Source organism: Cutaneotrichosporon oleaginosum (assembly GCF_008065305.1).
Source record: "Cutaneotrichosporon oleaginosum strain ATCC 20508 chromosome Unknown ATCC20508_contig01, whole genome shotgun sequence".
Lineage (NCBI taxonomy): Eukaryota > Fungi > Basidiomycota > Tremellomycetes > Trichosporonales > Trichosporonaceae > Cutaneotrichosporon > Cutaneotrichosporon oleaginosum.
Genome location: NW_027072170.1, coordinates 1,470,669 through 1,481,836, shown reverse-complemented (window position 1 = coordinate 1,481,836; position 11,168 = coordinate 1,470,669). Strand labels below are relative to the sequence as shown.

At 59.7% G+C, this 11,168-nt stretch overlaps 5 protein-coding genes across 5 annotated transcripts; 2 read left to right on the top strand and 3 right to left on the bottom strand.

Moving 5' to 3' along the window:
- Positions 1–260: 260 nt before the first annotated feature.
- On the top strand, positions 261–1,904 carry COLE_00613 (uncharacterized protein; the record flags this gene model as incomplete). The annotated part of the gene is made up of 4 exons (XM_018426585.1): positions 261–299; positions 352–1,035; positions 1,067–1,742; positions 1,780–1,904. The coding sequence occupies 4 exons, from the start codon at positions 261–263 to the stop codon at positions 1,902–1,904; spliced, it is 1,524 nt and encodes a 507-aa protein (XP_018279809.1).
- A 406-nt stretch (positions 1,905–2,310) lies between these two features.
- On the bottom strand, positions 2,311–3,888 carry COLE_00612 (uncharacterized protein; the record flags this gene model as incomplete). Its single annotated transcript, XM_018426586.2, has 5 exons — positions 2,311–3,330; positions 3,420–3,518; positions 3,577–3,605; positions 3,651–3,709; positions 3,776–3,888. 5 exons carry the CDS (start codon positions 3,886–3,888, stop codon positions 2,311–2,313), a joined length of 1,320 nt encoding a protein of 439 aa, XP_018279810.1.
- Positions 3,889–4,777: 889 nt separating this feature from the next.
- COLE_00611 (uncharacterized protein) lies at positions 4,778–6,065 on the bottom strand (the record flags this gene model as incomplete). Its single annotated transcript, XM_018422835.2, has 5 exons — positions 4,778–4,983; positions 5,070–5,245; positions 5,399–5,502; positions 5,540–5,729; positions 5,932–6,065. 5 exons carry the CDS (start codon positions 6,063–6,065, stop codon positions 4,778–4,780), a joined length of 810 nt encoding a protein of 269 aa, XP_018279811.1.
- A 1,245-nt stretch (positions 6,066–7,310) lies between these two features.
- Positions 7,311–8,135, top strand: COLE_00610 (uncharacterized protein; the record flags this gene model as incomplete). Its single annotated transcript, XM_018426159.2, has 3 exons — positions 7,311–7,412; positions 7,450–7,800; positions 7,839–8,135. The coding sequence occupies 3 exons, from the start codon at positions 7,311–7,313 to the stop codon at positions 8,133–8,135; spliced, it is 750 nt and encodes a 249-aa protein (XP_018279812.1).
- A 191-nt stretch (positions 8,136–8,326) lies between these two features.
- Positions 8,327–9,550, bottom strand: COLE_00609 (uncharacterized protein; the record flags this gene model as incomplete). The annotated part of the gene is made up of 1 exon (XM_018426587.1): positions 8,327–9,550. One exon carries the CDS (start codon positions 9,548–9,550, stop codon positions 8,327–8,329), a length of 1,224 nt encoding a protein of 407 aa, XP_018279813.1.
- Positions 9,551–11,168: the final 1,618 nt, after the last annotated feature.

Genomic DNA, 11,168 nt, shown 5'->3' with positions numbered 1-11,168 from the left:
CGAAAGGTGGAGGCGAGCTGTCCTTCCGGAATCCGGTCCGGACACCGGCCCGGCATTCCTAGTCGTCCACCCCCTCATTCAATAATATGGCCCACTTTGCACAACAGTCTCACCCACAACCACCATGTCTTTGCGAACAGCGACGAGACTTTTCGTGTCCCAGCGATCAGTGGCTCGCCTAGCCCCTCGAGCGGCTCGCCTAGCTTCTACGTCCTCCTCCTCATCCTTTTCATCTTCCTCTTCGAGCTCAAGCTCACACCATGCCCATTGGCGATACTGGCGAGCCGCGGCGGTTGCTGGTGCAACGGTGAGCGACCTACTGTCTGCTTCTCAGAAGGGAATTGACCTCAGGCTCTGACACTCTACGCGACTACCAACACCGCGAACGCCGAAGCCCCGGCGCCATCACGAAAGCTCATTCCCTTCGACGAGGTGGCCAAGCACAACAAGCGCGACGACTGCTGGGTCATCATCGCGGGCAACGTATACGATGTTACAGAGTTTATGGCGATCCACCCCGGGGGAGCAGCAGTCATCCTCGCCGCGGCGGGCAAGGACGCAACAAAAGTCTTCGTGCCCTTGCACCCTCCAGATGCGCTCACCATGCTTCCAAGAAGCAAGCACCTCGGGCCAGTCGACCCCGCAACGCTCCCGGAAGTGGAGGACGAGCCGACGGAGGAGGAGGAACGGATTGCGGCTGAGCGGGAGCACCTTCCGTCGGTCGAGAACATGCTCCTCCTGAGCGACTTCGAGGAGTGGGCTGAGCGCGTGCTCGGCGCCACGGGGTGGAACTACTACCGCTCCGCGGCGGACAGCGAAGCGACGTTCGACAACAACGAGGCGGCATTCAAGCGCTACTTCTTCCGCCCGCGCATCTTGCGCGACATCACACAGGGCTCGCTCGAGACTGAGGTGTTGGGCCAGAAGACGGCCATGCCCGTCTTCATCAGCCCGGCCGCGATGGCCAAGCTCGGCCACCCGGTCGGCGAAGTCAACTTGACGCGCGGCGCCGGCGCCGCCGGCATCGTGCAGGGAGTGAGTGACTCCACTGGTGCCGCTGACCGAGATCTCGATTAACGCGTCGTGCTCGCTCGACGAGATCATGGCCGCGCGGCAGGCGGGCCAGAACGTCTGGTTCCAGATCTACCTTAACCGGGACAGGGCGGCGTCCGAGCGCCTCCTGGAAAAGGTGACGGCGCTGGGCGCCGCCGCGGTGATTTTCACCGTCGACGTCGCGTGGCAGAGCAAGCGCACGCGCGACGTGCGCGGCAAAGCCGCCGTCGCGGCGCCCATCGCGACGACGGACGCGGAAGGCGCGCGCGGCACGGCAGGCAAGCAGGGCGCCGGCGTCGCCTCCGCCATCTCGGGATACCAGGACCCGCACCTTGTGTGGAGCGACATCGAGTTTATCCGGAAACACACGAGCCTCCCGATCATCGTCAAGGGAGTGCAGAGCGTCGAGGACGTCGCAGCGTGCGTCGACGCCGGCGTGCAGGGTGTCATTTTGAGCAACCATGGCGGGCGGAGCGCCGACTATGCGCCCGCACCCATTGATTTGCTGTATGAGCTGCGCGCGCTGCGCCCCGACCTATTCGACAAGGTCGACATCATGATGGACGGCGGGGTGCGCAGCGGCGCCGACGTCGTCAAGGCCCTCGCGCTCGGCGCTAAGGCGGTCGGCCTCGGCCGCCCATTCCTCTACGCGAACTCGACGCATGGGCAGGACGGGGTGGAGCGTGTCTGTGAGAGTGAGTACGTGCTCGGTCGGAGCTGACATAGTCTTGCACGAGGAGATCACAAACACCATGCGCAACTGTGGCGTGTCTCGCGTCGAGGACCTCAAGCCTGAGATGGTCGGGCCAGCTGGGCCATGGGTCGGCGCCAACCGTCCTCCATGGCTGTAGGATTAGGTTAGAGCATTCAGAGGGTTAGTCATGCACGTACGGTTCATCTTGCATGCTTTGCAGCGACAGAGTTGTGTCGAGATCAAGCCGGAAACTCGGATATAGCATGAGGTCGGCATAACTGGGGCCGGCCTGGACATTGGGGCGGGCGGGGTATTCCTTGAAAGCCAAGTCCTATTCGCCCGTCAGTTCACCGGGTCAACCAACTTCACTCAGCATGCGATGCCAGTGTGCACGCGCGTTAGTCACAATCGCACAAGAGTACGCCGCGCAAAAGCATTCAAGCCGGGGCGCCGCTGTGCTACACTTGATCGGCCAACTTCCGCTTGCACGCACTCCGGGGCGCCGCGCCGGTTGAATCGATGCATATTGTCTCCATAGCTCCATACACTACTGACACACTCGTTTACACGGGCGAGGGGAGGAGCATGCGGCGGGGGTCCTCGAGGTACTCCTTGACGCGGACAAGGAAGGTGACAGCTTCCCGGCCGTCGAGAAGTCGGTGGTCGTAGGTGAGGGCAACGACCATGATGGGGCGGATGACAATCTGGCCGTTGACAACGACCGGCTTCTCCTTGATCGAGTGCATGCCGAGGACGGCGCACTGGGGGAGGTTGATGATGGGGGTGCCGTACAGCGAGCCGAAGACGCCTCCGTTCGAGATGGTGAACGAACCGCCAGCCATGTCCTCAATGGTGAGCTTGCCATCGCGCGCCTTGCGGCCAAGGTCGGCGATAGCGCGCTCGATGTCGACAAGGCCCATAGACTCGGCGTTGCGCACAACGGGCGTAACGAGACCCTTGGGGGTGGCAACGGCGACCGAAAGGTCGACGTAGTCGCGGTAGACGATGGTGTCGTCCTCGATCGAGGCGTTGGCCTCGGGGATCTCGCGCAGCGCGAGCACCGATGCGCGAGCGAACGCGCTCATGAAGCCGAGCTTGACACCCTCGTTCTTGAGCACGCCGTCCTTGTAGAGCTTGCGGAACTCCATGATGGACGACATGTCAATCTCGTTGAAGGTGGTGAGCGATGCAGCGGCGTTCTGCGATGCCTTGAGGCGGGTCGCGATGGTCTGGCGCATACGCGACATCTTCACGCGGGTCTCCTTGCGCGAGAGAGCATTGGACTCGGCCTGCTGCGCCGACTCCTCCTTCTTCGGCGCAGCGGGCTTGGGAGCGGCGGGCTTTGCCTCCTCCTTGGGCGCAGCGGCCTTGGTCTCCTCCTTCTTAGGCTCGGGCTTCGACTCCTCCTTCTTAGCCTCCTCCTTGGGAGCCTCGGCGGCCGGCGCCGACGAGCCACCCGACGATCCATCGTCCTCTCCAGGCTCAATCTTGGCGATCTCCTGGCCGACCTCGACAGTTGCGTCCTCCTCAACAAGGAGCTCGACGATCTTGCCGCTCTGAGGAGCGTTGACCGAGACGTCAATCTGTGGTGTCAACAAGCGCCCCAGGAAGCGTTTAAAGAGGCACAGAACACGCTTCAAAAAGCGTCGTCTGCACTCGCGCAGCAGCTCACCTTGTCGGTCTCGATCGACGCAAGCTCCTCATCCGCCTTGATGAAGTCGCCAACCTGCTTGTTGAACTGTTTCAAGGTGCCCTCGGTGATCGACTCGGCCTGGGTCGTTAGCTTCCATCGTGCCAGGCGCCATTGCTCGGTCGCGTGGGATGCGTACCATCTGGGGAACCTTCACAGAAACGACCTCTGGGCTTGTCAGCAACTGTCAACAACAACATGGGCACTACGTACCAGATGCGAACGAGGTGGCGTGGAAGGAGCGGGTCATGGGGACTGCGAAGGCGCGCGCCCTGGTTGTCAGCAATGTTGAACAGCTTGGCGGGTATGACTGGGTGACGCTTAAAGCGGAGACGGACATCTGGGGGGGAGAGGACCTGCGGACCGAAGCAAAGCCGCGAGTGGCCGTGCGGGTGACGGTGGGGAGGGCCTTTGAGGCCACGGAGAGTGCGCGGACTTGTGTGCGGAGCATGATGATGGTGAGGGGGTGAGGGGGGGGGATGGAGAAGAGAGGAAAGAGGATGATGAGGGAGATGTAAAACGAGGTGGTGCGTGACGAGTGGATGAGTGGTGACGGGGGTGGTGCGTGGTGCACAGAGTGAGTGAAATGCGGGGGAGGGGCGGCTGGATGGTGGGTGGATTTGCCCGGCCCCGTCGCCCAAAGTCGATTTGCTGCACTGATTATGGCGCCGTGCCTGAATCCACTCCTGCCGTCTTGCACCCGCTCCTCCCCCTCTTCGGTCGACGGAATCAAAAAGCGGCTTGGGCGGCAGTGGCGGTCTGCCGCCTTCGGCGTTGCTCGGCGACCCCCGACACATGGACACAATCGCCCCACCCAATCCCTACCACGGACATCCCGCACCCCGCCCACTGGCTCAAGCCCGCCTCAGCCGTCTCAGCTCTTCGGACTTGTAAACCAGCGGCCTTTGCGCGTGCATATTTGGGGTAACGAAATGTTATCTCTCTCCCCACACTCCTTCACTGATCACTGATCACAGACGCTCTCAGGTGATTCTTTGTAACCAGAACTCCACCCACGCTAGTCTCAATCCGCATCTCTGTCCAATGTAATAATGCACACGACTCTATTCAAACATCCCAGGCATGCCAGACATGAGACTCATGTAAGATCTTACTCATCATTGGATGACACGTGTGGCATACCGTGACTCACCGGGAAGCTCTCAACCCCACTCTCGGCTGTGAGTGTGAGGACGTGAGGATTAGGGGCGACGTCATACACGGCAGAATCCACCATCCCTCCACACCCGCTTCCTCGCGTCTGCGGCCGCGCCCAACAATGCAGTGATGCATGCGGCCCAGCAACCATGAGCGCAACTTCTGTCCCTCTTATACACTGATCAACACCCCCTGGACAACTCTTTGGCTTTCTTGTCTTCAGCCACCAGCTCGTCAAACTTGACACCGCTTCCCCCAAAAATGTCGAGCGCGCTCCCAAAAGTCAGGTCCACCTTGCCGTTGGACAACCTGTCAACCAGGGCCAGGTCGCCCAGTTCCTTTGCTCCACCAGCGTACGTGCATGGGATGGAGACCCATTCCCCAAGGCCTGTGCGGTTAGCGAAATGCTGCGTGTCCAGACGCGATGTTCGATTGTTGCCAACCGGGCGTCGTCTTTCCATATTGCACACTCACGCTGAACGAGCTCCTCGTCAATCCCCTGGCATAGACCCTCGACGTCCGCTGCATGGATGAGCAACTCCGAGCAGTACGCCTCGATACGCTTGATGCTCTCGGCGTTTACAGTCATGTCGGTCAGAGTCTTCCACCCGTTCATGGCGACGATCCAACCGGACTCTCGTTTCCGGCAGCTGCAGATTAGCCTGTGCTTGTATCACCCCGTCGCGCCGTCACGGCAAGCAAATCTTTCGCAGTCTACCGCTGAGTCCGATCAACAGCGGCAGCCACGCGATCGTCCTCTTGTGGGTGCGCGTGAGAAGCAGGTGGCGCCGCACAAGACTCACCTGATGTCCACCACGAGGCGGTCCTTCCCAACAGACGCGCACAACTCCTTCAGAACCTCCTCCTTGAACTTGCCACCGGGGAAAAGTGCAGACGTGACGATAACCTACCGTGTCAGAGGTGCCACAACAAATTCCACTCACCTTCTCCGCGCCTGCATCAAGCCACTCTTGGGCATTGTCAGGTGTGATACCGCCGCCCAGCTGGAGTCCATTCTTCCACGTCCCGACCGCCTCACGCGCCGCTTCGTCATTCCCAGGACCGAGCTTGATTACATGGCCGCCAGTGAGGCCATTGTTCTTGTAGAGTTCGGCGTAGTAGGCTGGCGGTTTGCTGAAATTAGCGCGAGCGGTGGGGAGGTAGTGGCGACGCGAGAAAGGTTACGAGCGCCTTTAGACCAATGCAGCCCATAATCACAAACACCCATAATCATCACCGGGATAACAATGAATAGCCATCAGGTCGGAGTTCCGATGGTGGCGCCCGCGGGTGAACAAAGTACATCCAAATAGCACTGATGCTGCTAACAACTCACGTCGCGACAAAGTTCTCACGAGGCGCGTTCCCTTCGCCGTCGGCAGTCAAATCGAGGGTCCCGCCAACAATCTGCTTGACTACACCACTGTGAAGATCAATGCAAGGGCGGAATTGGGAGTGTCGGCGGGTCATGTTGTCGTTGCAGGATGAATCAAGTCGAAAGTCGGGTCGAACCAGACCAAGACGGTGGAGGTGGCAAGCCACGTGCCAATTCAAGTCACGTGCTTTGTGCATTCAGTGGATTCACTCGATTTCGAGCGCTTCATGTTCATTGTGCCTCCTTCTTCATAACTCAGATGGTAACTGCGATACTGAGCATGCGGCCCTCGCCATCGTCAAATCTAGGATAAAAGGGAGTGCTGTAGGCCATGACACTCTCCAGCCCTCACTCATGTCTCCGGTCAACGACTTCCTCATCGCGTGCGACTTGATCCTCAAGACTGACGCTGCTTGCAGAGTCTGTGATAGACTCGGCTGGCTCGGCCAGACCTACCTACTCGTCAGACTTGTGTTTCTTCTCTAACCCCAGACCTCGCACCACCTGGTGGCCACGCTGGCCATTCACGTGAATGCCTTCAGGCCCGTCCACGGCACGCCTGATGACATCGCCCTCTGGATGGGAAACTGCGTCTCTATCGCCGGCCTCAAGCACTCTTTCGACCTTGAGATCAACAAGCATACCGGAAACTACCTCCCTGATGCGGGGGAGTGTGGGGCTCTCCCCCTGAAAAGAGCTTTGGACCTCTTTGAAGCTGCAAAGCGCCTAATGCCGCAGCTCGAGATCATGTTCCAGCTCGATGCGCTGCAGGCGAACGAGGCGGGATTCGATCTCGTTAAACGTATTCAGATGGTAGGTTGTCGTACCGCGCGTCCTGACGCCAGTTCATCAGGCAGAGCGCTCTAACGGCTGCCCTCTGCTATGGCTGCTGGGCGATGAAGAAGCAGAACGAGCAGGCTCTGGCTGCGGGTGGACCGCTGCGTCACTTCGTGGATCTGCAGTATCATCCTTACTACCTTGATCTGCGTCTTAATGTTTACACGGCTACTCGCAACGCCCTCATTGCCGACATTGCGACGACCCTTGACCGCGCCTGAGGAGAGCTGGCTGTCACCAGCTCCTTTTCGCCTCGCGGAACCCGAAAGCCTCGCACATCTCATGTCGTTTATACGCCTGGCATTATGGATACCATAAAACCCCTCCATCAGTCCGCCCATGACTGTTCATCTGCATGCGCATATTCTCGCACTAATCACGCTTTGTGCGGCACCAGCAGCCACGCGCACAGCCCGTGCACCGGCCCAAGCGCGCCGCTGCAACCACTGTGATGCGAATAACGTCGTGACGGTGCTCTGCATCACTATCACCCATCTCACACTATGGACTGGCGGCCATTCATCGACGAGTGCCTCTCAGCGCTGCACCCATCTCCGCTACCCGAAGCGCCGTGCCTGCACGCCTACGCGCACTCGAAGCTACAGGTACGCCGCCCCGCGGTCTCCCGCGCTCTGACCACAGGCCGCCCAGCGCTTGACCGAGGCCTACTCGGAGCATTTCGTACCTGCGGGCATCGGGCGCGCGGGCGTTGCGCTCCGTGCGGCCGGCTTGCGGCTGAACGACGAGTGGGCGACGGCCGAGAACCTCTACTCACGTGCTTTTGGGGGACACTTGACGCAAGCGCGGCGGTCGCATCACCACGCGCTGAGCCTCGACGCGGCGCGCTTCGAAATGGATGTGCTCGAGCGGGATCGCCAGCTCGCCCGGCGGCTCGAGCATGTCTCGGGCGAGCTGCGGGATAGCGTCGACGCGATATTCGACGCCCTCGAAGCGGAGATGCAAGTCGACGAACTCGGGATCCTGATGCACAACGTTGAGTGACAGTCGTCGGCGCCAAGCGCTGACCGCAGATCATTGTGTTCCACCTCAGCGTCGCTGCAGAGGTCTACCATCAGGTCGCGACGTTGCATCTCGTGGCGGGCAGCGTCAAGGCGCGCGAGCGTACGGAGCGCACAGTGCGCAAGGTGTGCGAGTTTGCCGAGATCAAACTTGGCGAGTTCCGGCGCAAGCTGCGCACCATGGCGCGAGAGTGTGGTGAGGACGAAGCTGGCGATGTGGACAGCGAGACGCTTTCGGATGAGGCGACGGACGAGGACGGACCACACTCGGATATCGAGTCGGTCGAGGGCGAGAGTGCCGGTGGATAGGCCAAGTGAGCGAGGTTGTGCAGCACGGAGATGTATCTTGTGGCTCGGCCACGACAGGCCGGCTACATCCAAAGCGGCCTGGCCAAAACGTGACTCTCACGAGGCGACGTGAGATGCCGGAACATCGGCCGGGCGAGACTTCTTAGGATGGTGGGCCAGGCGCATCTGGCCAGCAGATGAGCTTGCAAGCCCTAGCCAAGGGCTGTCAGCACCTCTATGCCGGATAAGTGAGATGGAATCGATCCGAGGCGTGCGCGGAGGTCGCCCGCAGTCCCCTTCCAGCGCTTAGCCCATGCCTCAAACGCGCGTGCGACCTCGCGATGGGGAGGATCAACCACAAGCTCTAGCGATGCCCCCGCTGCAGACGCTGCCATCCAGAGAATGGGGAGCTTAACGGCGGCGTCGCCACAGAAGGCGCCGCACCCCCATGGCGGTGACGTTACTGTATGCTGGCCGGCGAACGCCGTGGTCGCCTTTTCAAGCTCGCGTGCAACGTTCGCGGACTGTAGGTTGGCGTCGCGGCCCAGCTCGTCTATCTCCGGCGTATCCATAAGAAGGAGTATCTGCGGTGCAGATCGCCGCCTGGTCCACGAGATGCTGCGTCGTGTCCCTTCGATTTGGAGCGTGAACTCTACGCCGGAAACAACGAGTGCCGACTGCTCCAGAGCCGGCACGAACAGTACAGCCGGACAGATGTCAGGCGCGCCGCCGAAGTAGAGCTCCTCCTGGGTCGCTGACCGCCCAAATCCAATCACTTTGTTGGCGGACACCACCATGGCGCCTTCCGTCGGATGTGGGGCCGTGAAGTGCTCAACTTCGAGAATGCGCACACTGCTCAAGGATTTACTGAGCGCTGGAGTGATTGAGGCCCGCAGATCAAAGGTGACTGTGCCATTCACATCATCGCTGGCGAGATATTCGAGCACTGATGTGAGGTACATCTCTGCTGCAAGTGGGTGAGGCTGCTCCGAGTGGAACCAGATGTCGAAGTCCACCCAGCCGTCTGGCGGTCGATGGGCAGGGTGTACGAGAGATGTGAGAAACTGGTGCGCCACCAAGGAGCGGAGATGGGTGCGAGGAAGATGTCGTATGTCGCCTGGCGCCATCAGAGGGAGTACCGGGGGAAGCATGTCGATAGCAAGAGCTGCGGCAACGATTCTCGGCCAGAAAGGCATGTAACCGGGCAGGACAGCACGGAGAGTGTCGTAGTCTCCCGATGTACCGCGGAGGAGCACGGCGATCTCGCCCAGTATGTCGATCACATCGGCCGGCGAGGTGACTTTGCGCTGGAGAGTCGCACAAACCAGCGGCCACCAGGCGACATATCCATCCTCGCCCTCTGCGTCATTTGGGAGGGTGCTGAAGCGGTCCAGAACTCGGATGTGAGGCGAGTGGGGGAGATGGTAGTCCGGCATTGGGGTGTTTCCGAAACTTCCATCCACCATCGTCCCTTGTATGTTCTCATCCGCCTGTTAGGTCCGTGCCACGTCGCCCCCTCTCAATCTTGCCCCCCGTAAGCGTACTCGCACTCGATGCATAGTTGTCATCTCTAGGCCTCTCTTCCTTCATCGTTGGGCAGGGTGGAAGGGTTGCATCTGCATCAGCAGCGAGCTGGGTCCGACGAAGATAGTCACTAACCTCTCACGTGACCACCCTGCTTGGACACCCCAGCATATGTACCGTTCAACAAGCTGCCGTGTCCATACATTATTACTCTGTAGAATCGAGTACCGGTCTACCCTCTGCTTTACCAAGCAGCGTACTCACCTAGTACGAGGCTCACATGTCGAAGTTCTTCAAAGTGCCGGCAGATGCCCTGCAATTCTAAGCAGATTCAACTCCAAGCACGAGGCGCACCCATCCTGCTTTCGTCAAGTGTACCGGCACCCACTACCGCGCGATTAGGCAGTTGCCCACCTAGTACACCGGTGCACCAACACTACGCTTCTAAGCAAATGCTCGCTAGCTCTCAATGGAGACCTGGGCATCCGGTTGGTCGCTGAGAACGGACATAGCATTGGCAACCAGTTAGCCGGGTGTCGGGTTCATGTTCCAACGAGCGCTCTTGAAAACAAGCTTAACCATGTGGAAGGTCGCTAAGGTGAACCGTGCGCATCCTTTGTAGAGAGGAGACTGATTGTTGCGCGGAAACTGAGTGAACTGTAACCGAGGACTATGAGAGGGAGGTCGGCATGTAGATCAGGCGCTGCGCGGAGATGAGGTGAAGATAAGATGTCATGTGTGAATAGCCGTGATGGCATTTCACGTTGGGAGCCGATTGATATCCCATCGTTGCTGTCGCAACTCAATTTGCATCGCTTACGCACCCAACCTCGTATGTTCCTGTGCGGGGTGAGTCAAGAACACTAACTATCAAGGTTATGTTTTAGGTTTACATACGGAAGCGAGGGGATATCTCCCATCGGAATCGGCGTGCGAGTTCGGTTCAGTCTTGGTGTTCCGAACCGATGCCTGTATACAGCCATCTGATGTCGGAGGCCACCCCAGTCGCCATCCTTGTCGTACTACATTCAGTCTGCCCATCATTAGAACACCGCATCTGCAGAAGCGACACAGGATGTACAGCGGCCAGCACCCCCAGCCCTCGATCCCGTTGAGGCATGGTTTGTATCTGCGCCGAGAGGCCACCTCCGTGTCAGCCGATGGTCCGTCCTCGGCTCCTCTTTGAGACTGCCCTCCCTCCCCGAACGGAGTGTACAATTCTGAGAAGACAACAGGTGTTCCCACCAGGGCGCTGCGTTGCCTAGATTCCGGGCGCGACCGTTCGACAAACCGTGAAGCATGCACTTTCATGGTCAGCTGTCCGCCGTCGTGAAGTGCTTCAAGTTCACATTCCTCAACCTTCAGGGTGCAGATCAGCGCTGCGCGTGTCAATCTACGCTCAATAGACAACGGAACGGCGAGCTGACTTCAAGCGCTCCCGAGAACCAGTTGTTTTGGGCTCTTAGTAGCACAAAGAGCTTGGAACTTGGCGTCGACCGATAGGTGTGGTTCAGTTTCTTGCGGGGGTAC